The 25,703-nt window shown below is 39.9% G+C and overlaps 2 protein-coding genes across 6 annotated transcripts in view; both read left to right on the plus strand.

Moving 5' to 3' along the window:
* Positions 1-8,630, plus strand: part of klar (klarsicht) — a 45,022-nt gene extending 36,392 nt beyond the window's left edge. For all 3 annotated transcript variants that reach the window (XM_066735001.1, XM_066735002.1, XM_066735003.1), the window contains 2 exons: positions 3,628-3,986; positions 4,646-8,630. In XM_066735001.1, coding sequence (XP_066591098.1) covers positions 3,628-3,986; positions 4,646-4,922 — 636 coding nt within the window. In that variant the 3' untranslated portion in view covers positions 4,923-8,630. The remainder of the gene's footprint in view (positions 1-3,627; positions 3,987-4,645) is intronic.
* Positions 8,631-10,374: 1,744 nt separating this feature from the next.
* trh (trachealess) overlaps positions 10,375-25,703 on the plus strand; it is a 77,169-nt gene continuing 61,840 nt past the window's right edge. For all 3 annotated transcript variants that reach the window (XM_066735339.1, XM_066735337.1, XM_066735340.1), the window contains exons 1-2: positions 10,375-11,284; positions 24,646-24,678. In XM_066735339.1, coding sequence (XP_066591436.1) covers positions 11,031-11,284; positions 24,646-24,678 — 287 coding nt within the window. In that variant the 5' untranslated portion in view covers positions 10,375-11,030. The remainder of the gene's footprint in view (positions 11,285-24,645; positions 24,679-25,703) is intronic.

The following is a 25,703-nucleotide window of genomic DNA, read 5'->3' on the forward strand; positions in this document are numbered from 1 at the left end:
ATGTATCTAGGGGTCATTGAACTTAATTCTTTGGGAATTGGAAGAGCTCTTTTCGAGAGGAAAGGATTAGTTTAGGAAGGAGACTGGTACGAATCTTTGATTAGAATTTTTTTGATTTGTTCATTGAATTTTTCAATGCATCTAGGGGTCATTGAACTTGGTTTCTTGAAAATTAATATACTTCATTTTGAGAAGAGATAGATCAGTTTTTTGAACAGACTGACAACTATCTCATTGTTAGAATATCCTAGATATATTTAATAAAGTTTGCAATGCACCTAGGGGTCATTGACCTCGGTTTCTTGAAGATTAAAATACTTTTTGAGAAGATGTAGATCAGTTTTTTTAGCAGACTGACACTACTCTCTCATTGTTAGAATATCCTGGATATATCCAATAAATTTTGCAATCCACCTAGGGATCATTGAACTCGAATCTTATCGAACTGGAAGATTTCTTTTCATGAGGAATGGATTAGTTTGGAAAGAGGAGAGGGGGAGAGAAATCTGGTTGTTCCGGTGGAGGAAGCTGGCGGTTTGCTTGATTTTCAATCGTTTCAATCGGTTGAATCGTTTAGATGGCCGCAGGCAATTATTCAAGGTGGTTATAGGTGGGGTTAACGGTTCCCAGAGGCATCGCTTGTGTGCATAAAAGCATCTCCCCTGGTGTGGGAGGAGGCAGGAAAAGTGGCTCTGGGTATAGTTCACCGCGAGGAAGTACCGGCCCGGCTTATAATCCGGATCATCTATCGCTTCCACGCGAGATAAATCTCCCATTCCCCCGTTGGGGGAACGTCAATCCTCGCCAAATGCTGGATTTACTCGTTTTCGCTCCTTCCACTTCTTCTAATTCACCAATATTTTTTTTACCAATTTTATATAGTAATGGATCATTTTTTTTGTTCGCAGCGAATCAAAAGACACCGTATGTATATATGTGTGTATGTGTGAGAGAGAAAGAGAACTCAAGGATTACCAAGTTCATCGAGGATGCGTTGCAATTAATCGCCAGGGAGATTTGCAAGCTGGCTTTAATTTTCGACGGCGTAAAATCTTCAGAGGCATTTGAATATTTAAGGTGGCAGTTGAGGGCCAGAGTGGTTTATGGCACCCGTTGGAAGACTTCTTTCGTCATTTATGCTCGTTCCATCTTCGAAAAAGCGAGAAAAGCAGGCCTCGTAATGTCGAGTGCACGAAATTATTCCCAAGGGCCTCGTAGATCCGCGAGACTCTCGCAACTGGCGAACTCCGGTTCTTTGAATGCTTTGGAAAAAGGGATGTGCGTGGGAGAGGAACACCACGTTCTCTCTCACTTGTGAAAACGGGTCGTTTCGAGTTGACGAAGAAAAGGGAAGAGGCTCGAGAAAAATTAATATCAGTGTCACTCTGTTTCTCTCTTCAAGTTCGAATAGAGTTTTCGATGCTGGAGGCTCAGGGGGTGAGAAGGAGAAAATTTCTTGCCTGGGCAGACTTCTAATGATTCGTTAGGCACGTTGGAAGTTGTAGGAAAAAGGGGGAGGGGGTGGGGAAAAGGTAGAGCAGAAGGAGAGAGAGAGAGATAGAGAGACGAGGGAAAAAAAGGGGAATCGAAGAAAAACTGAGAAAAGGAGATCCAGGGCTAGACGTGAGCAAGGGGGTGGGTAGAGGGTAGGTTTAGGCTGTTTGCAGCAGGAAGGGGGCGCGAAGGGACCGAGCCTCCGGTAATGAAAAGCGCGATCCGCATACCAAGTAGAGACCTCCAGACCATGTATAAGCTGCTCGCTATACTTTCCTATAGAGGATAGTAAGTACGAACTGAGATCAAATCCACCATCACCAATACTAACATTCCTTCTTCTTTTGACACCTTTCCTACAGTCATTCAACCAAAAAATCCACGTAAAAAGTAGAAACTGGAATTAATATATTCAATGATTTTTTCAAGTCCTTTAAGACACGTGCAAATAACTATACTTTTTTGTAAATTATAGTAAATTTAAATTTGGATCAAATCCACCATTACCAATACTATAACGTTTCACCTTCTTTCAACATTTTTCCTTGAACAGTCGTTCGATAAAATAATCCATATAAAAAACAAAATAAAAAAATTAATAAAGACAACAAAATTTATTTTTGTTTTTAAATAAATAATTTTACAGTGTAGAATTGCAAAGACTAAAGTTTGCGTAGCTTTGAGAAGTGTGGCTAGAGGTTCTACAGTGACATTTAATTTAGCTATAATTGCGAGGGAAATTCTTTACCAGTCTGGTAATGGTGGAAAAGGGCAAGCTTGATATTAAATTTGTATTTTTACGCTGATTCCAGAGCCGTTCGAATACGTGAGGCGAAAAAGAACCGTTTGGGCGATTAACGATCCGGCCTCCCTTGGGAGATGTCCAGCTTCCCCCAGTCCAGTTCCTCTACACATTCTTCTCCCCAGTCTCCAACCTACAACCACCATCCCCATGCTTTATTTAGCTTAGGAACTTATTCATCGACCAGTCAAAATGTCAATGATTCAGGGGTCATGCTTAAAGCTCACTGAGCATCACCATACAGTTACTTCCAATTGTTCTTCAATTGCAAAATTACATATCTCGTTACTGGGTCCAACTTTTCATTACAGAGTTCAACTTTATGAAAATCTTGATAATGAGTTATGTTTGTGATGCAACAGTAACTATTTGCTAGACGAATGATCTTTTTCAAGTTTAAACAGGTGTTTAAAAAATCTTTGGTATTAAAGCTTTCTAAGTACTACCTCTATTGTAATACTTTCAATTGTTTTTTTTTCATTTACAAAATTACATATATCCTTTTTTTTAGTCGAGTTTGAGTGGAGCTCCCCATTACAGAGTGAACCTTGATGAAAATCTTAATGATTCGAGCCACGCACAGAGTTCACCAATCATCCCAAGTTTGTCTCCTGTAGTTGAGAATTTGTACCAAGATCCAATGAGGATAATCGCCTTACATCTAATCGAGGCCTGAGGCCTCGATGCTCGAGTTTATTATGCAATATTCGATATCAAGGCAGATCCACTCTAAGCTATCTCTACCCTTACTTACTTGCTCTCTCGCTGTCTCGTTCGCCGCTTCCTTCCTACCTTCTCTCGAGATCTAATCAGTCCAGAACATCCTTGCTGTGGGGATTCTCGAGTTCGGTAGTTGATCGTTGAACAAATCCTGGCAGTGAAGTGCTGCCAGCCACTTATCAGCCTCTCATTTGCATAGCGTCCCATTGCCAGCCTTAATGAATTCATCTATCAAATCATGATGAGATTCGTATTTTATTGCTACTAAATTATAATTGATTAATGAAAGAAAGTCTATTAAAGAGTTTTTATGTTAACTGTAAAAATTAATATCTTGACGACTTGTTTATATTGCAAGATATAGTAGCATTGGATGATGAAGTATTGCTATTAAATTATAATTTATTAATGAAAGAAAGTTTATTAAAACGTTTTTATATTAAATTAAAAAATTAATATCGGAACAATTTGTCTATCTTACTAGAGGTAATATCATTGTAAGTGATCAAGTATTTTTACTAAAATATAATTAATCAACGAAAGAAATATCATTAAAGAATTTTTGCATTGACCACGAAAACTAATATCTGGTCAAATTGTTTATTTTTCAGGACGTAGTAGCATTGAGCGACCAAGTGGAAAAAGAGGTAACGCCTAAATTTGCAGATGGGATTCTAGTGACTCAAGAAGGAGGTTCGCTGTCGGACAGTGGAATTTCGGATAGCGGAAGCGAGCAAGAATTATCCGAGCGTGAGAGACGATTGGCAGCACTCAGGAGACTCACGAGGACCCTCGAAGGTCAACTTCCGCCTGGCTGCAAAGCTCTGAAAGAGCTCTGGACTCGCGTAGAGGACGCCGAAGCCGAGTTACGAGAACTTCAACGCCAATGCAGGGATCTCATCGTCAGAACTGCTGCCTCTGTCGATACCAAAATTGCAGCTAAATCTCTTACAAACGATTTCATTGCTGTGTAAGATTGAATTTGGCTTACATAATTTTTCTTCTTCAAATGGCTCGAAGAGATCATTCCTCCATCCCTGGTATTTGTATAAGACTGTAAATTGGAGAAATGTAAAGCTGGCCTTGATATCAAACTCCCCTTGGTTACTTTCCCATTATCACAGTGCGCCGCTACCTCATTTAACTTTCTTCGAGCCATGCTTTTTTTATAGTCGCATTTAGTCGCTACCGATGTTAATAGGTTTAGTTCCCGCTCTACCAAATCGTAAAAAAGCTGTAAAAACTCGCACGATCTCTAATTCACACTCGTCTCTGTATCTGTTTTTTCTCCCTCACTGGGAGTAGCTTGTAGAATTGCAATTATTAGTTGGGATTAATTATTCCCCAGTGCTCTGGCAGTACCGAATCAGACCTGATTCAGTCGAGTCGTGCTGGTCCAAATTGATACTCCTCGTAACTTGTTACTCCTTGAACCAACGTGACCTGGTCCCAGTGGGTTGACATAAATTCATTTCTACCCAGAACACATTAGAAACTCTGCCACAGTTGCATTAGCTGGCTAAACTTGTAGAGTGCGTGGGAAATTAGTACAGTTGGAGGCTTGGGAGGTTTTCAGTAGTTGATGATGATACTAGGAATGGCTATTGACGTGTCTATCGTATTTTGCAGGAAACCAAAGTGTTCGCCGATAAGAGAGTCGAGGAAATCTTCACCAAAGATTATAAAGAGAACAGTGACCCACGATGGAGATCCTGAGAGCGAGCCAGGATCATCGGGGAATTGGGTCTGGAGAATACTGAGAGCAGCCTTGCCATTCCAGCTTGCTCTAATCGCACTCTTCTGTGCTGCCTGTCTCCTGGAGCCACACTGCTGCGAAGCAACAAACTCCTTGAACCTCTCCCTCACTCCTCAGCTTCGTTACATCAAGGGACCACCTCCTGTTTAAAGCTGCAAACAGGAGGCAACGACAGGATTCCTCGATTTTAATTGTAGATTTCTTAGATTTCTTTATGAAGAGAGTGGAAAGGTTCCAGGATCTTACGAATTGGCTGGAATCACTGGAGTAAAACTGGTAAGTGTTTCCTGTGGAACACTAGTTTAATAGAGGACAAAACAATAGGACGTCTGAACCTAGGAAGGATTTAGTCTATATACGTAATAGATAAGAAGTTATTATAGAACCTGAAGAGTCTTGGATAAGGCTTATGATACATTGGAAGAATGTAGCAAAGCACGAGGATATTTTTCTACGACGAATATTTTATCATACGAGGTGATATGATAAATTTGGATCGATATCATCGTATATCGAGAGAGCATGAGATGCTCAAGTGCCATCTTTTAATTATCGAGGATAATTGAAAGCAGCAACTGCGATAAAGTAGTCTTTTTATAAACGATTTTACCTTAAGGGAAGGATAGAAGTAACTGCTGATATTTTTTATGGCAGTGAGAGGTGAATATTTTTCGAACCTCCAGATCAATCAGAGTTTTATTTTCTGACGAACGACTGAATACGAATTTACAGAGCGCTGAATGGACTCGAAGTAAATATTTATTAAGAATATTTGAGTCCAGCCCGAATATTTTTCATGGGCAAAACTACGAAGTATTTATTGATTAAACGAATATAATATTTAATAGTCTGACGTTGCAGACGACACGAGGACGATTAATCCAAGGATTTTTCTACTCCAGTTCCAAATCTATTTGTTTTATTGTCCACCGATGCGTGACATTTTTTATTGTTAAAATTGTAAAATATTTATTTATACATATATCTCAATTTATATATACAGTTTTATAGTTTCACCCACTTTTAGCACGTGAGCTATTGATTCTCATTCGATCCTCTCATAGACGGAACAAATTTTTTCCACGAACCACAACTATTGGAGAAAACTTCAAATCGATTAACACAATACGATTAGTCAGTGCCTTACGACTAACGATTCGATAGTGGTCCAATTTTTCGACTGAACTTGCTCAATGATTTTAATCTTCCTGGATATATCATATATGAATTTGATATTTTTTTAAACATATTTTTCTGATAAAAAGTTCATCTAATTTCTTAGGTTCACGTTTTCCTACTATTTTCTCTGCACTCTTTCTTAATCTCCCCTCTCTTTCTCTATACAATTCTATTCTTGCGATAAACGAGAATGAGAATTTGGCCTTTTCTGTTTAGTTATGTGGGCATTTAAGGGTGAAAATGTCGAGGTAATTTTTGGGTTCAACGATTTTCGAATTATTCCCTAAGATTGGACGAAAAGGAAGAAATGGACGACACAAACCCAGTGAAGCATAGTTATATATATATATATATACATAGGAGTAGCTTGGAGATTTTCATTTTCCAGCTGATTAGACTCGCGTGAATTACGCGAGGAGCTTGCGAGCTTGCACGATGCTTACTGTGTAAGCGTGCACATTTTTTTCTAATCGTAAAATTCATTCAATGGACGAAATTCCCATAAAATGCAGAACAAATTTCACGAAAATATCGTTGCGTAAATTCCACACGAAAATTAAGGGAGAGGCGAATAGTTTTATCGAATCAGCAGTAGCAAATTAGTCGTTCCCACGAAGCTAAGAATGATGTATTCTCCAATCAGCCTGTACACTGTTGTGTAAAATTTGTGCCTTTAACTCTTAAGACTATTAACGAGAGTGACCTTAATTATTTAATTAATTAGCTATATACACATAAATATATATATATATATATATTTGATTCGATCACGGACAATGATCAACATTGCGTCGTGTATCTCGAAGAGAAAATAATTTCTATTGAATTTCTGCCAGAGAGTTTGTACTATCATTGAAAAGTTGACTTTCCAACTGGGAGATTTTCTCGATGGAAGGGGAAGCAACAGGAGAGAAGGGGAATTGAAACTCGGAGTACTTAAAGACTATTGAGTATTGAACGAATTTAGGATGCATTAATTGCCAAGTGCGTTAATTGCTACTTGCATCAATTGCCAAGTGCACTACTATTAATCGTTAATTGCAAATAATGCAAAACGAGTTCACAGTTGACTTTTTACCATCATTGCCTTGTCGTTTTCAAACGACTTTAAAGACTCTTTCCATCAGAAGCCTGATTCACGAATCAGTGGATCCAAATGAGAGTTTTCACCATCATCAGTCGACGTCATCGACTGTTCACCATCATCAGTCGACGTCATCGACTGTTCACCATCATCGTGCAACTATCTTTTTAACGAGTTGCTGGATTTTGATCAATGATCCATATATCGATCACGACTTTTCACAGTCTGTATATTCGATGATTTTTTTGTCAATCGTGTGGCAATGCTTTTTGCACACTTGATTTTTTCCTCGAGGATCGAAGCTCGATCCACGATGGGTTTTTTCAGGGGTTCGCCCCATCAATGATCTATTTTCTTCTTGGTTCTCGAGAAGGTCGAGAAGCTTTCACGCTGTGACGTTATCATGTTAAATAGATTTAGGAGATTGATCGAGTTTTTGGTTTTTTCCCTAGGAGTGATCCTCCAGTTACTGGGAGAATTCATGACTGGTTCGATTGATTATTTCTCACGTCCTGTGTATCCATGATAATGTGTATAAAGTACCTGATAAATCAAAATATCTTATATTATACTTATAGATCGATCGATCGATGGATCCAAAGAGCTTAGATCGTTCGAGTGTGTTTTCTATGGAATGGAATATGATTTTGAAAAATGTGCAGCTTAATCGATCAATCGATCGATCAAGCTTGAGAATAGAAATTCTGTATGCCTTCTACATTGATGTAAAAATTAAGTTTGTTCTTGTTATCTGTACTCTCCACACCTTTCGCAATATCGTTAGTGTCACATTGCATGAAAAATGACGAACGAGGAATTTAACAAAGTGTAGAGAATTCAGGGAGCACGAACAGGCATTAATTTAATGAATTAATTATTCTATATCGAGCTTTTCAATCTGCATGCTACGAATTAAGAGATGGTCGATTATAATTACTACGATTATCGTTATAATTAATGCATGCATTTTCTTCTATATTAAAAAGGGTCAAATGTAGCTTGTCCCAAAAATGAAAAAAAAAAAAAATACTAGAGAATCCTGATCACTGGAAGTTGAGTGGAAAAGATTAAACCGATTATTGCTGAGAGTTGCGAGGATAGATTGGATCTTTTTCTTCAGCATTGAATGATTGGGATGTAATTTTAAGGTAGTAGCCAGATCCACGTGATTTGGGATTCATTTGTTCATTCTTATCAGTGTAATAAATCTCGAGAAAACCGAATGTTTAACCGCTCTAAAGTGCAATTATTCGAAGCTTCTTTGAAGAGACCGACGAAAATAATAGAGAAAATTTGAATGAATAAATGAAGGTTCGATTAAGAGAAAGGAAATTGTCCGAAGTTATTGTGAAACATTGTGAAAAGGAACAAATGGTTTTCTGGAATTTTACTGCTGGGACTCGCATTTATCTACGACCAATGTGTTCGATTATCTCTCCTTTTTTTTACAATTAATCATCCCACATTTGTTTAACAATAATTCATCCGCATAAAACTAGTACTAACCTCGAGAGAAAGACTTTAGTTTTCGCAATTTTAAGTTGCGTATATAGTCTTGTATGCTGTCATTTTCAGTGAATAAAGAGAATTCTTTCAGCCGATCGATTGTTTTTGCATAATTGACCAATCACAACGATTCCTGTTTTTCCCAATGAGAAACTACTCTCCGTAGAACCATTGCTAAAGAGTCTGTGAAAGAGTTTTCATTATTTCAACCAATATCAATTTTATCCTCTCAGAGGTCAACTATTTTCCTTTCATCCTTCCAGAGCCAAACCTTTCCTCTGAAAAGATGATTTTTTTGTTCAGTCAATTTTTCTCACCCAATATCAATTTATCCTTTCAGAGGATCGACTATTTTCTTTTCGTCCTTCTAGAGAGTCGTTTCCTGTGAAAAGATGATTTTTTTTCAGGTAGTAATAAAGATAGAGAAGGAGAGAGTTGAAATAATATTGTTGCAAATGGAGAACGTTGGAGAGGGATGAATTTCATGTAATACCATACATCAGAATTTCATTTCCAGCTGTTAGGGGCCAGTAATGATTCGGCGGCGATTGATACAGGATGATTGCTGGAGTGAGAGGGCCCCATGGGTATAGTGGGGAGGAGAGGGTCAAAGGTCGTGGCCGCCGTATCATTAAGGCTCACACCTGTGGCCTCACCGCGAGATTATCCACCAAACTCGGAGTCACGAGAAAACACTGCTCCTCTCTGGCTAATTCATTTTTGTCCAATTACGATAAATCCCTCTGACAGACCCCCTCCCCCTCCTCCCTTTCCTCTTTCTTTCATTGATTCAAATCCTTTTTGCAGACTCGGCGAACCAACGAACATCTTACGGGTATCGAAGAAGAGTTGCAGTTGGATGGAAAAACTACGTTCGCCAGGAATCGAAATTAATTTCTGGTTGTTGAAGAATTTTAACGTTGGGTGTAGAGGAACAGGACTGTCATATTTAAAACACTGTTTCTGGATAATTGATTTTTGTCCAATTATGATAAGTGCATCAGAACCCCCTTCCCCCTCCTTCCCCTCGTTCCACCTTCCTTTCATTGATACAAATCCCTTTTGCAGATCCAGTAAACCAGTGAATGCTGACGAGTATCGAAAGAGTTGCAGCTGGATCGAGAAACAACGTTCGCCAAGAACGAGATTAATTTCTGGTCGTTGAAGAATTTTAACGTTTGGCGTAGAGTGACGAGGCTGCGATATTTAATTCAGCCTTTTACGAGGGGTCAGGCGAGGCCAAGTTACTTTTTTACATCCCCTTGGCGAGTCTCCGGCCTCCTCAAGGCACTCCCAACCCCAGCAAAGGGTTGAGTTGTAAATTACCAAGAGGGTATTTTGATTAAATTTTTTATTGTTACCCGGAACCCCCGCGAGTGATTTAACGGCCAGCTTTTATCCCTCGAATTCATGATTAGAAAAATAATAATTTACAATTGTCACAGGTTGACCCCGGTCGTTGCTCGTTTTCGCTTTTTTTTTCTTCGTCCTGGAGACGAGGATGGAAAATGGGTGGGGGGGGGGGGGGGGGTGGGGTAGTAGGGAGAGAGAGAGAGAGAGAGAGAGAGAGAGAGGAAATAGAGATTCAGTGGCGAAACGCGCACTCGCGGGGCGTCCTAGCGTGGCCGGTGTGTGTGTGTGTGTGTGTGTGTCTGGGCTCCGGATGGAGGTGGACTTGGTGCGGAGGTGGAGGAGGGGAAGAGGCTGGGATGGAGTGGGGGGACGTCGAGGAGGGGAGGGGGAGGAGAGGCTGGGCGCCGGAAGCTCCGCCCCCGCGAGAACGGTCGACGCCGCCGGCGTCATTCATGGCCGGGCGACGGCTAAGTGCGGCCACACGGACCGTCGCGATTTCTCTCTCGCCAACGGAAACCACTCGCCGGAAATCACCGTGCACCAAACCATTCCATCGAAACCTCCCTCCAGCCTCGACACTCGCGGTACCAACCCTGTAACCCGGAAACCGCTCGTTCTCCAATTTTCTTAGCCCTACTTCCGGTACCAATTCCTCCACTTCCGGTACCAAAATTTCTTCGCTCCACCGTCAAACTCCGCGGTCGTTCCGTTTCGAGCCCCAGTGATATCCCTGCACGGGACCCTCCTCGGTGACCTCCACTTCCGGTACCAGGCGAACTTCTCCCCCGCAGACCGGAAGTGGTCGTTTCGCGGCTTCGAATCGTGTCAGCCATGCGCGATTCCGGGGAGCGGAAGAGTCGAGCGGAGTTCAGTGAATGAAAAACCGGAAGTGAGGATTGTTGGTCGTGTGTTTTGGGTATAATCAGTGTTTTGAGTAAGTGTGGATTTGGGATTAGATTGGAGGGAAAGTGGAAGAGGAGGAGGAGGAGGCGGCGAAGGAGAAGAAGAAGAAGAAGGAGAAGAAGAAGAAGAAAGGAGTGAGGAAGAAAGATAAGAGGAAGAAGGAGGAAGAGGAGGAAGAGGAGGAAGTGAAGTGGTGGGATGCCGTGAGATTTTTCGCGGTGGCGGAGTGGCCGATGCACCGCGGCGGCGGGGGCGTCGCTGGGGGCAGCGGCGTCGGCGGCGTCGGTGGCGTCGTGGGGGGCCGGGGCTCCACCGGGGCACCCAGGGGATTCGAGGGCCTCGGGGGCGCCCCAACTTTTCACTGGGGCGCCATGCTAGCCGGCCACCACGCTGGTCTGGCCCCCCCAACGGATTATACCCCTGCCCCCCATCCTCCGGCTCATCATCCTATGGATCTACATGTGCATCAGGGATTTCCGTATTATAGGTTAGTGTCCTGTGTGCTGCACCTTGCTGTTTGGATCTTTAATCTCTCTCATATAGATTATAGTATAATACCCTCGACCTCTCCTTTGAAATATTACCCAACGGTATACACAATTTTCTAGTTCTTCGTCATTCCCATCTTTGGTTTTCTTCATATTTACTACTTTCCTCTTTCTCTAAAATTGAATTCTTTCTCTCATATATTTTCAAGTGCATCAGGAGTATTTGCATCGCTTTTAGGTCTGTCTTGTATCTTTTCTTTGGAAAATTATGAAATTTCTTTTTATAGAATGTGTGTGTGTGTGTGTGTGTGTGTGATGACCTGCGCTTTTATTCTGGAATATCATTTGATCCATATTGTAAATTAATATGGTGCACCATCAATGTAGAATGGTGACCTACACCTTTATCTTGGAATGTCATTCGATTCATATTACAAAATTAATACTGTGCACCATCAACCTCAAATCTTATTTACCATCAACTATACTCATGGAAGCCTTACACATTTCCATTGGAAAATTACGTCAAAAAACTATTATCCACCACACCTACCCCTGTGACGTCACCCACCCGCAACAAATCAACCACAATACCACTCGATTCACATTGTCTACTAATGACCGTTTTTTACCTTGAAAAATTATGAAATTTCTTTTTATAAAATGGTGTGCCCTGCACCTTTATCCTTGAATATCATTCGATCTATATCACAAAATTAATAATCTGCCCTATCAACCTCGAATATCATTTACCATCAACCATACTCATTGAAACGTCACAAAACTATTACCCACCACACTTACCCCCTGTGACGTCACCCACCCCCAAAAATCAACCAAAATACCACTCGAGTCACGTTGCCCCCTAATAACCATATCTTACCTTGAAAAATTATGAAATATTTTTTTATAAAATGATGACCTTCATCTTTAACCTTGAGTACCATTCGATCCACAATTAAAAAATTAATATCCCTCACCACCAACCTCGAGTACCATTTACCATCAACCAAACCCATGGAAGCCTCACAAATTTTCTTTTAAAAATCACTGCGAAGACTCTGTTACCCCCCCCCCCCCCAAAAAACCATTCACGTTACCTCTGACGTCACTCTACCTCCCAATTCCCTCATCCCGAAGAGTCGGTACGCGAGCTGGATGTCACCGTTGTAGCTTGCCCGAGAAAAACCACCTTGAGGACTCGGTTCGATCCAGCATCGTGGGGTGGGGCCGTGGGGGGGGGGGGGGGTGCAGGAGATTGAAGCGAGGAAAAAAAAGGGGGCTCGAGGGATCCGAGACGGGTCGTATAATACGAGCGGGCAGCAGTTTCGGCAGGCTATAATCAATTCTGATTGCAGGCTGGCCGATCGCCTCGATGCACCGTACGATAACCGAGGAAGAAAAAAGTGCACGGAACTACCGGTGCAATTTCAGGGTGTTCGCTCGAAAAATCCTTTCCCGCTGTATCACTCCTCGTTTTCCACGTGCTTCTCGACGGACCGTTCGTCGCACCTGGCCGAGGGAAGATCCGTTAAGCGTGAACCAAAATGGCGGAAGGGGGTTCCAGCGATTTACGTAAAATATCGATTCTTTTCAGAAACGATCGTTAGACAAAGCCCATGCAAAGAGGATCTTGCGCAAGTGTGACTCGACTCGTTTTGGTACGATCCGACTATACTCTTCTTCTAATGGTGGGGGGTAGGGGGTACCACAAAAAGATCTCTGGTCCATTGAAAGCCGGCCTTGAAAATTGGAATTTCCTTTCGAGCGAGCAGGATTGTTTTGTCACGGGTGATTTTTTTGTTGCTTTTTTCTTGGTTCTTTTTCTAAGCTTGGAGGAAGAGAGATGGTCGGATTTTTCGGTGACACGCGCGTTAGGACTGATAATACGCGGTGGTGAACTATCGGAATAGGAATCGATGGGGGTTTGAGGTTAAGAGGATCGAGGAGAGTCAGGGCATGTAGATTTGAGATATTTGCATTGTCTCCTTTCTCGTGTTTTGTTTTTCTTAATCTTCCATTATCAGAGCAATAATTATGGTCCGAGAGATGCTCTGGTTTTATGACGATACACGTCGCTTGTTCTAGGACCAATATTAAAAGGTATTGAATGTATCGGGATAGAAAAATCACAGCATTCTAAGTTAAGACGATCGAGGAGAGTTAGTGCATGCAGATTCGAGAAACTCGCGTTGTCTCCTTTCTCGTTTTTCTTAATCTTCTATTATCAGACGAATAGTTATAGTCAGAGAGATGCACTGGTTTTTCGATCATTGACACGTGCCTTGCTCCAGGACCAACGATACGCAATATTGAATATATCGGGATAGAAATCACAGCGTTCGAAGTTAAGAGGATCGAAGAGAGACAGGGGGGCATGCAGACTGTGGACTGGAGAGGCTCGCGATTGTCTCCTTTCGCGGAGCTGCCGTCGCCTGGCAGCTCGACTGGCTGCTGCTTCGAACGCTCGCTCGCTGGTTCGTTCGGAGAACCTTTCTTTGCCACGGTGCGTGCCCCATTAGGGGACCCATCATTCAATAACGCGCCGCGCCACCGCCTCGCTCTCTGCCCTTCTTCTTCTTCTTCGCTTCTTCAGCTACTTCGATCCATCTCTCGCTCTCTTTTGTATCGTTAGTCTTCTTCTTAGGCCTACTCTTATTATTGTTTATCGTTACGTAATTTTATTCTTTATTGTACAGCAGTTTCGTATGATTTTATTTCGTCATTTTCTTTGGAGGAAAATTGTAATTTTAGATTTTAAGAATTTTATTGTTTCAATTATAACTTAATTCGATTATTTAATTACTCTATGGGTGACTTTCATTTTTTTTCTTCGTCTTTTAATTTATTTCTTTTATATCGGTTTTCCTTGTGTTAGTTTTTTCTCATTATTGTTTATCGTTACGTAATATTGTTTTTTATTGCATAGCATTCTCGTATTTTCTTTTGAGGAAAATTGTGATGTTATACTCTAAGAATTTTATTGTTCCAATTATAACTTAATTTAATTACTCTACTCGATTGACTGACTTTCACTTCTTCTTTATCTTTTAATTTATTTCTTGCTCTCTTTTAAATCGTTGGTCCTCTTGCCAGATTTATTCTTATCATTACGTAACACTGCTCTTAACTGTATTGCATTTATTTAACACGATTCTCTTTCTCTGTTTAATTCTTTTCCTCTAGTTTTTATACAAAAAAAGAATATTGTAACTGTGTATGATACTAATAAAACAGTGTAGAAATGAATCAAGCGAGGGAATTGTTTGGTGAACGACTGACTATGTACCCGTAACAAACGTTGATTAAATGAATCGTGATTCATCCAAATTAAGAGGATTAAAAAGTAAATTAAGAATATAAAATAATTATACTATGTTAAAGTAAGAAAACTTATAGCTCAGACTCTTTAAGAAATTAATCCTTTCCATATAATTCACAATTTTTTTTTATAATCAGTAAATTTGGTTCTTATAAAATTATAAACCTTTTTATATAAATTTTCTTTAAGAAACAAAGTAAAACACTTGAAACGTATTGTTCAATGTATTTTTAATTAACGCATATATGGTACGAGTTAAACTATCGACAATTTTTTTTATAATCAGTAGATCTTGCTTTTATAAATTTGTAAACCTTTTTTTATGAATTTTTTTTCGAAGAATCGAGGTAAAACACTTAAAAAAAACGTATTATTCAATGCATTTTTAATTAACACATACGTGGTACGAGTTCGACGATCGACAATTCTCTTTTATAATCAGTAAATTTGCTCTTATAAAATTGTAAACCTTTTTTTACAAATTTTCATTAGGAATCAAGGTAAAACACTTGAAACGTATTGTACAATGTGTTCTTAATTAACGCATACGCGTGGTACGAGTTGGACGAGAAGGTTTAAGAGAGACAAAAAGAGAGAGAGAGAGAGAGAGAGAGAGAGAGAGAGAGAGAGTGAGTAGATAAAAGGGGGACAAGAGGATCCACGCCCAGATAGCAAGTGTTCCCCCCGTCTAAATGGGCGTTTTTCAAACTAATTAAAGCTGATATTAAATCACTTCCCCCCACCCTGCACTCCGCTGATGTACGACCCATTAATTAACAGTTTCCGATGCCACGGGATATTACTCGTGTATATATATATGTGTGTGCTTACGCACGAGTGTGCAGGTTTTTGACGTTGCTGTGTTCCTGTACGAAACGTGCAAGGTACGATTTTTTTGTCATTTTTGAATCGGTTCCTTACCAAAAATCCTTGAAAGATTAAAATATATATATATTTCAAAACCATTTTAAGAAAAGCTTTACTTAAATCATGACAATGGATCATTCACGGAGATAAATTGAGTTGAAAATTGGGATGGCCAAACTTACTGTGCCTCGACGGCGGTATAGACATGTCTTTATCTACTCTTATATGTACTTGCCGTCGAGACACTACCGTCTCTCTTGATATATATATATATATATATACATATGCCCTTATACGTACAAATGGGCATGTTTTTGACGTTGCTGCGTTCCTGTACGAAACGTGCAACATGCGATTTTTTTTCATTCTTGAATCAGATGCTTATCAAAAATCGTTGAAAGATTGAAATACACACAGAATAGTATTATTGATACAATGACTAAAAAATGAATTATTAACATCATGTACGTACATGAAAGAGAAGCTTGAATGAATCAAACTTCAACTTTTTCTTTCGTTAATTACTTCTTTCGCAATGATTACTAATATACCAGCTTAAAATTAATTGTTGTGATTTTAATTTAATTATTTAAACAATTTTCTATATTTTCTTAAATTTATTTATTTATTTCTAATATTAAGTTATTCACTACTAAATTTCCATTTAAAAATTTATCATAAAACATCATTAATATAATTTTAATTTTTTTTATTTACAAAAAAAAGCAACATAGAACAGTCTTAAATAAAATTAAATAAATTTTCGTCGATAACCAATCCCCTTAATTTACCTAAAAAATTCTGTACCAATCGTAATTTCTTCGGAAGGTTCCTGAGAGGTGGCATATTATTACAAGAATCAACAGGGTGAGAAGATTCGAGCTATGGGACATTACCAGAACATTGTAGGGAGATTAGAAGTTGTCTTTACACTTGGGGTAAAAATTGAGTCGAGGGAAAAGGAGAGCAGAGAAATTAGCAGTGTCCTATACATATATATATACATACACATCAAAGGTACCCCTTTGGGGGTGAACCCAAAGAAATTTGCCGGTGGATTTGTCGAGAGAGAGAGAGAGAGAGAGAGAGAGAATGAAGGAACGATCATCAGTCGCCTTAAAAATCGTCGTCTCTTAATGGTCCCAGCACCCTCCTCTCTTTCTCGCCAGGTTGGGCTAGGTTAGGCAGGAGCTGGTGAAAAATGCACTTTGCACGCCCTCGTAGGCTTCGTACCGTAACTTAGCATTCTTTATTTGATTTTTTTCTTGCTCTCTCGGGCGCCACCCCCTATTGGATAATAGCGCGCTCTCTCTCCTTCTCAGGTGATAGGGGGCGACACTTTCAACCACCCCCCCCCCCCACAGCATTAACGAATTTACATTTTTTAAATGGAGAGAGGGTGGCTCGGTGCGAGGGTGATATAACTCGCGCGCCATTTGTTCTCGCGGAGAAATGAAGCCTCGGCCTCTTAATAAAGTTTCGGCTGGCCAGGAGCCCCCTTCTGGATCTTGCACCCTCTTAAGGAAAGCTGCACTCTATATATATGTACGAGAAGTATAGGAAGCGTAACCTATAGAAAATCCTCCCTCTTCTACTCCTCTCGGATAACACACACACACACACACACATATATATATATATAGGATGTTGAGAATTTTTTCGATCAAATATTAGCAATGACCATGATGTCTTCCGGAAGATACTGAAATATGCATCATTCTCGGATTATGTTTATGCAAGCCGAAGAACCAAGGGGTGTTTTTTCTTTGATACCATCCGCAACCCCCCACTCCTCTTTTCACACAAGCACCAAACAGTCGACGAAACATATCCTCGCGTGACGCGGTAGTCCTCGTCGGATGAGATTTGAATAAAAGTATCGCGGTGGATTCGCTTTTTACAACTGGCGCGCCTCATTAAATATGTATAGGCTCCCGAGCCCCCTTTACGCCCCCTCCCCCCAAGAGCCCCACCCCCATCCCTCTCACCGCGTGGTGCCACCCTTTTCTCTCCTACTCGTAATAGAAGCCCGTGAATGATTACGAGAAACATATGTTCCAGAGATTGTCGGAGTGCCGTTGCTCCTTATCTGGAAATGAACCAGCCTCCTTTTGTGATTTATGCCACTCATATTCCTTTCTCTTCTTCTTAGGGGGCGGTGCTTCCTTTTTCTGCATCCAGACAAATCTCTTTAATCGATTTTGCCAATCTCTTCAACGACTCGTCTATCTCGCTCTATCTTGTATATACGCATTTGTCTATATAGCTGTTTTTCGTGGTTATTGTTTTTAAGTAATATTTTCTATGTGTTATTTCTCGTCTTTTTTTTTTTATATAATTTTGTGAGTTTCTTAAAATCTTTGTCGATGAATTTGTTTCTTTCTCTTCCGTTCGGTGCTTTTATTCTGAATTTCGTCAGTCTCTTCAGCAATTTGTTTATGTCACTCTATCTTGTACACATCTGTTCAGCTGTTTTTCGTGGTTATTGTTCTTATTACTCTTTCTGCATTTATACAAATGTCTTCGGCAATTTGCCTATTTCACTCTGTCTTGTACACATCTATCCAGCTGTTTTTCTTGGTTGTTATTTTTAAATAATGTTTTTTATGTGCAATCTCTCAACTACTTTTATTTTGTATAATTTTGTGAGTTTGTCAAACTCTTTATCGATGAATTTGTTTATTTTTCTTCCACTCAGTGTTTTTATTCTGAATTTCGTCAATCTCTTCAGCAATTTATCTATTTCACTCTATCTCGTACACATCTATCCAGTTTCTCTTCGTGGTTATTATTTTTAAATAAATAGTTCCTTTTATACTGCTCTATAAATTTTCTGATTATCTTTCGACACATTTTTTATGTATATAATTTTGTTAAAACTCTTCACGAATTTGTTTATATTTATTTCTTTCTTTCATTTTTATGTCAATATTTTTTTATAGTACTGTATATTTGCTTTCTTTATCATGTGTGTGTGTTTCATTCTCTTTCACTCTGTGTTTATCATTCTGAATTTGGTCAATCTCTTCGCTGACGAATATATATTCCTCTCTCTCTCTCTCTCACTCTGTAAATAGATATTTTCTTTAATCCACTGTGCTCCTTCCTCGTCCCCCCTAAACCCTCCCCCTTTGTATCATTATCACTCACACAATCTCAATCCAACGAGTATACGCGACACGAGAGAACGCAACACGTAACGCGCCATCGGTTAGCCCGAATTCAATCGAGTTGATAAGGTTAAGTGGCGTTTGGCGGGGGCGTAGGGAGGTCAAGTGAGCTCTCGCGTGGGTGGCATAACGCGCGATTCCAATTGCTCGTGCGAAAATCGTCTCGTCTCTTCTCACCTAGCTAACGCAATCGTCGTGAAAATTCACTAAAAACTTTGAAATTTCTCTATAAAAAAAATTAAGACTGTCCAATTGGTAGATTTTGGCCTCTAGAGGGAGCCACCGATAAGCGACTTGAGCCAATAAATTTGGAGACAGAGAAACACTGATATGGGTGGGGGAGGGGGTTGAGGACTCTTTAATTGAAATCTCATGTTTTTTCCCAGCATCTTAAAACACTCGACACCTTTGCGATAACGATTGAACCCTCGACGCGTTCCGAGCTTTAATTATTCCCCTCTCTCGGGGGCCCCACCGATTTATTGCTACGCCCCTGGAAACTATCTTTCGTCTCTTTGAACATTTTAGAACGAGAACGCTTGTACTTTGGGTAGCTGGTAATTAATTTTTGTTGCACAGTGTGTAGATTTGTATTGTAGTGTAAAAAATTAATAAATAATTAAGAGAATTTGTTTATTTATATCTATGACGTTTGATACTAATTCGTGTTAACTTAAAGTCTTTAGATTTTCTAATTAGCAATAAAAGTCTTCTTCGATTTTTTAATATTTTAACTTCTGCTGAGCTACCTGATATCTCAGATAAGCTACTGGCTTAAGGAATTTATACCTATAATGATTTTCACTTAGTTCAAAAATTCTTAATGGTATAATAAAAAATATTGCAATTTTTTACATTTTTAACGTATATTTGCAAGGAAATTAATTGATCTTGAAAATATTGTCAATATTTACAAAGCTAGGTATAAGTTTACATAGATTATTCGCTTAAATATATTTTTATGCAATTCGATAATTATTAACAATACAAAAAAATTTCTTAAATAGATTTTTATTGCTAATTACAAAACGCAAACGTTTCTTTCAACTTGACACGAATTAATCTTAAGCCTTGTACACATCTATCTGCCTTTCTTTATCCAGCCACTCAAATTAAAAACTATTGCTGTCCATTCAATTTATATATATAGTACACACTCGGATAACGAGTCTCATTATTTATCTTGAAATCTGATCTATTAATTAGAGGATCAAATGGATCGAGTGGTAAATATAAATACGATGATATTTTCTCGTGCATCCATCTCCTTTTTGGTGAGAAAGAAGAATTTGGTATATTATATATATATATATAAAGGGTGAGGAGAGAGAGAGAGAGAGAGAGAGAGAGAGAAAGGGGGGGGGGGTTATCTTGAGGAATTTTGATACGATTAGAGGAGAGAGATCCGATTAATGTAGATCTTATCTGGCTTTTTTTCCACGTGGCAGGAACAAAGTAATCGAAGAAGGGGGAGGGGGGTGAAACCTCCTCGGCTCATTTCGGAGCCCGGGCTAAACGATACGAATCGATTTGCTCGGGGCCCCATCCCTCGCAATCGTGTAATTTTTATCGAATCTCTTCAATACGATCTCGATACATCGCGGAAATTATGCGATCCATCCTCGTTTCTTCAGCCCCTCATGCACTCGCACCACCAAGCTGTTTCTCCAATCTCGATAGGGAAAAAGATTTTTCACCCCCCCCCCCCCCCCGATATTTTCTTTTATCAAAATTCTTATCCCCGATCTACTTTACCGACCGAGTATAACAGGATCGAGCAAAATAACAAAAAGATCCTGTAAAATCGCAGGATCTCCCGGGTCAGAGGCTTCCACGCGATCCTTAAACGGTTTTCTTGCCAGCCATACACAGAACCGTCGATAATTCCACCATTCACTCGAAAACAACGAGCGGCTAATTGATCGTCTCCTCTGTTTTATTCATCCCGTCATTTTTTTAATCTCCCCCTTTCCCCCTCTCCTCCTCGTACTCCGCATGAAATTTTACTCGAGATCGATCTTATCGGCGATCAACGCCACTTTTTCTTCTTCGAATTGACGTCGCCCGTGCGTTATACGAATGTACAGGGTGTTTCGAAAAATTCTGTCGCGTTAGCCACGCCTACAGGGCGGGACTATTTTCTTTCTCCAAAGTCCAATTTTCCGTGTAAAAATTGTAGCCGAGTCCAGAAATTTTATCGCGAGTCGAGAATAAACGATGATTTTTGTAAATTCAGTGAAAATGGAAAATAGAAGGGGAGGAAAAAAGTGAAAATTGAGAACATTTTTAAAGATATTTCGATTTTCCTGGATGTCTAAACGAGATGAATTTGAGGAGTTCGAGGATGATCGTTGAAAAAAGTGAGCTTGGAGTAGAAATAATTAGCGATGTTTCGGAGCGAGGAGATCTCGAGGCGGATCGATTGATCAAAGTTTGGCTGGAGGGGCCAGCACGAAAAAGGGACTGTGTCGGTCGTGAGGGAAGGGTTCTGGGGGGGGGGGGGGTGGTCATTGAACTCTATGGGTGGGGGGGGGGGGGAGGGGGGGAGAGTCGAAGAAGAAGGAGTATAAGGGGGTGAGGAGGAGGGGGGGGGGGGATTTCCGACGTCCAACCGAGTCCCCAGCATTATCACATACGTTAAGTTTTTCTCGAACAAATCGTATCGTGAAAAACCGCTGATTAATCGAAGCTGCGGGGGCATTCCTGTCCCTTTCTTCGGCTTGTGCCAATAGTGAGATGGAGCGAGAGAAAAAGAGAGAGTTAGGGGGAGGGGCCCGAAGGGGACAGCACACTCCGGACTCCAACGTGGTTAGAAAAACTTGGCGGGAATCTCGCCGAACGGAAATCGGAATGCGAACCCCCCTCCCCTCTCCCTTTCGGTTTTTCGTCGAATTTGGCCCAGCTGGCCATTTTTAGTTTTATCGCCGATCTCGAGGACCGACGATTCTCGCGGGGATTTATCAATATCGCTCTTACGTCTACGAGCCACCCCCCCCCCCTCGCTATCGATATCGGTGCTCTGCGTAAAATTTGCCAGTGTTTCATCGGAATGCCCGATTTACGATAGGTGAGGGGGCGTGACGTTCGATGATTCGGTCGAGAAGAAGTTTTGAATCTGTGCGCCATGTGCTCGTAAGTTCCTGGACGCCGCAAGCCAGGTTTACAAGTAGTCATAATAGCGGGGGACATCACACATGTTGCGATCGCCCCCCCCCCCCCCCCCCGCCTCTCTACTCCTCATCCCTCTTCAGCCCCAAACCCTTCCAAAACACTACGGTGTTAAAGTTTCGATACGCCGGCTGCACGAAATGTCTCTTGACTCTCTCTCTCTCTCTCTCTTTCCCGTTACACCGGGACCTTGGAAAAACTTTAGAATTCGCGAAACGTAATGACGAACCGATTTGCTCTCCCATAGGAATCGCTCCGTCCATCTGTAGCCACGTGAATTATTGCCAATCACGCCACGAAGATTTTCCGCGTCTATTTCCTGTCTGGAAAATTTTGAAAATTCGTGGAAAACAGGGAAAAGTTTTTTGGTTGGAATTGATGGGTTTGGTTTTGGTGAATGAAAATTAATTATCGTGGTTTTTCAAGTTTTGTGTAGAGGGGTGGTAGCGGAAAATTTTTTTAATCGAAGTTTTTCCGATTTTCCAATGATTTTCCGAGAAGTATAAAAATCAGGAAAATCGTTCTCGTGTTACAATATGGGCTTTAAAGATTTTCTAGCATCAATTCGAAGGAAAATCGACTTTTCCAACCCAAAAATCAAAGTTTTCCTACCGAGTTTTCCAGGAAAGAAAACGAAATATGCGGAATCAGTACACTTACATCAAACGTCGGAAAAATTGATTCACGACCTTGAAAGAAAACTGAAACCCCCGGAAAACTCAGAGTTTTCCGGAAAAACTCTCAGAAAAATTAAAATTTTCAAATTTTCTTAATCTCTTTCTTTTGTCTCTCGGCGCGGAGTGTTGTCGATGACAGTAATTATGCTTTCAACGCCTCGGTAGTCTTTAGCACCGACCAATCCATCCAATAAATCTCGCTCGCTCACGACATTCAACCTCCCAGCGTTTGCCGAACGCGGAGCCCCTAATTTCCCGCACGCGATCGTTCTCTCTCGCAATAATTCGCATTTACCAAAAGACTCTCTTTCCACTTCCTTCTGTCCTTTCACCACCTCCCTCAATAACCTTCCCTCTCGGGCCCTCCTGCAGTATCATATAAAAAAAATTATAAAGTATGATTAAGGAAGGGGGCGTGGAAAATTCTTTTTGAAAAAATAATAAATGAAAATGAAGAAATTTTCCAACTTTCGATTAAACCTGAACACGTATTGAGATAAAGGAACAGCAAATATATATATATATATATATATATAGAAAGAGAGGGGGGTGGTGAAAGCAGAGAATTCACGAATCCAATAAGCGGCCGTTTCTTGTAGAACAATTCCAAGATGGTACAAGGAGGTGGGGGGGTGGAATCGTAAGGTGAGCAAAACTGGGGCCTGTCAGCGAGACATGATTTAAAGCCAAATATTACGACAGCGTTGGCATTCCTACTCGGGAGGGTTGGGGAGCCTCCGGTGCGAAAAGGGAAGGGTAGGGGGTTGGTGGTAGGATGAGTCGTGCAGATATGTGGGGTTTATTACCGGTACAGGGTGCCGGAACATTGATTTAATGCAGGAGTAATTGGGCGTCCAACCCTGCTGGACGTCTCTATGAGTCCGACTAGCCAACCCCGCAAACATCCCCTAAATGCCCCCCACCCCCACCCCCAACTCAACGCTTTATTACTGCTTTTATTGCTTGACGAGTTTTAGCGACCACGACGCTTATTAAACTCAAACATTTCCAACCCCTTTTTCCATTCGACATTACTCCTTCCCATCATTCCAATACAAATTTCATCATTTTCCTATTAATTTTCATGATTTTTCTTTAATTTTTCTCTCTCAGTACCCCCCTCTCATAATCCTTGTGCGAATGTAGGTATGTATATTCTAGTTTTGAATGTAGCAAATTGTAGTTTTTTTGATTGGTTTACAGGATTTTGATAATTGCTATTAATTGCACATTGCATTATTGGTACTCGATCAACAATAATTATTTAAATTTTCAAATCAAACCAAAATACGAAAAATGTGATGACTATCTTGTTCTTTAAACTTATCTTTTTGTAAGAAATCTAAGAAATAAAAGAATGTTTTAGGTTGAATTACATTTCCCAACAAATATTGTTTTTCCTCATAATGCTAATTAAAAGTTGGTCATTTTCCTAACATAACTTCACTCGTATTTCCAGAATCATAATATATACATTTTTCCTTCTCTAATATAAAAGCCTCTAATATGCAATCTCATATGTCAAAAAATTCAGGATTATTATGATTTTTCATAACATTTTACTTGTAATTACAATTTAATCAATTTATTTAAATTATTCCTCACTTTTTGAATTCCATAGTTTCAACCCACTTTCTCTTTTATTTTATAAAAAATACTTTATTCAATCTCGTTTACATTAATTTTGAAAAATTATATAAATTCAAACTGATCATAAATTTTCAGCATTTTCTTGAGTTTTCCTAATGTACAGTAGTCCCAGCTAAAACTTTATTATTTTACCATAATTTTCGCTCATTTTTAAATTCCATCATTGAGGCCCCTCCCCTTCTATTCCTTCTCATAAATATATACCTATTCGATCTCATGGCTGAAAAGAGAGGTCTGAGTCTGACTGCTCGAGCGAGAGATTATAGAGGCTCAGGCTGAATTTACGAGGGCGATCTCATTCACGCCTGAGTTTTCATGTAAAAGCTTTTTCCTGTAAGCCGCGACACGCCTCCTTCTCGCCACGGAATGAATTAGAAATAAGAATAGGAGTAACAGACGAAAGTGACCGAAAATTCCAAAAGCGTTATTGCTTCGCTTATTTCATGACGTCAATCTTTTTTCTTTTACCGTTTTACTTTTATTCTAATATTTTTCCTTTCTTTCAGATACCGTGATGACGCCTTGTGCTGGACGGACAGGTGAGCCAATTTTTTTCATATATATATCATACTTTATTGAAATGAAAATGTCCCAGCATGTTAGGAATCAGCAAACCTTTGTACGAAAATGAACAAGTTTTTAATTATATTATTTTTTAACTGATTAATTAATTTATAATATTTAAAATGAAAATTTTGGTTAACTTGATTTCCAACCACTGGAACATTTTTTTTTTTAACACGTTCACTCCTACGTTTATCACTGATGAATAATACTCATAGCTCAAAATATATATAAAAAATATTTTTCTGTGTGAATGTGTTAAAAAATTATATTAAATTTAGATGATATATATATACATATATAATGGTATATATAGTCCTTATCTATGTTATTATAAATAGGTAAATAGTATTTAAATATTTGTTGGAAAAACTGACCTGTCCATGAGATTCGAAACGAATTGAACAAAATTTCAACAAGTGCAGTTCTGAGAGAGTTAGTGTTGAAACACGAGCATATGGAGAAACGAAGAAAAAGAGAGGGATAAGATTATGGGAAAAGCCAAAGAACAGGATGATGAGGAGATTAGCATTGGAGCGGTCGAGAATTATCGAGGCAAAAACTATTAATCATGCGAGAATTTATGACTAATCGCCGTTCATGAATCAAAGCGTGCTGTACGAGAAAGCAATGAAAACGTTCGATACTTTTCCAGCGTGGAAAGCAAATGCTCACGTTCGTTTTGATCGATGCCAAAAGGGTCATTATTGAAATTGGGCCTCGTAAATACAATTAGTACCTCGTTGTTCCTTATTAATTTCTCGCGTTTCCACGATGCTTAACGATAAAACATTCTCACGTTCTCACGTTCCTGCAGCTGTCCAATGGGCGAGAAGGGAACGTGGGGGGGGGGGGGGGGGGGGGGGTACGCTATGAATGTTTTTCATAGAGAGGTTTCTGAGATTCGACTAAATATATAAAAGATGGACATCGCATAACGCAAACCTATCGCTCCAGCCGTGTTAAAAGTGCTATATATATATATAAAAAAATAACTATA

The sequence above is a fragment of the Prorops nasuta genome, unplaced genomic scaffold (assembly GCF_024137725.1).
Source record: "Prorops nasuta isolate Cenicafe-Biocafe unplaced genomic scaffold, Cenicafe_Pnas_1.2 PNAS00014, whole genome shotgun sequence".
NCBI classification, from domain to species: Eukaryota; Metazoa; Arthropoda; class Insecta; order Hymenoptera; family Bethylidae; genus Prorops; species Prorops nasuta.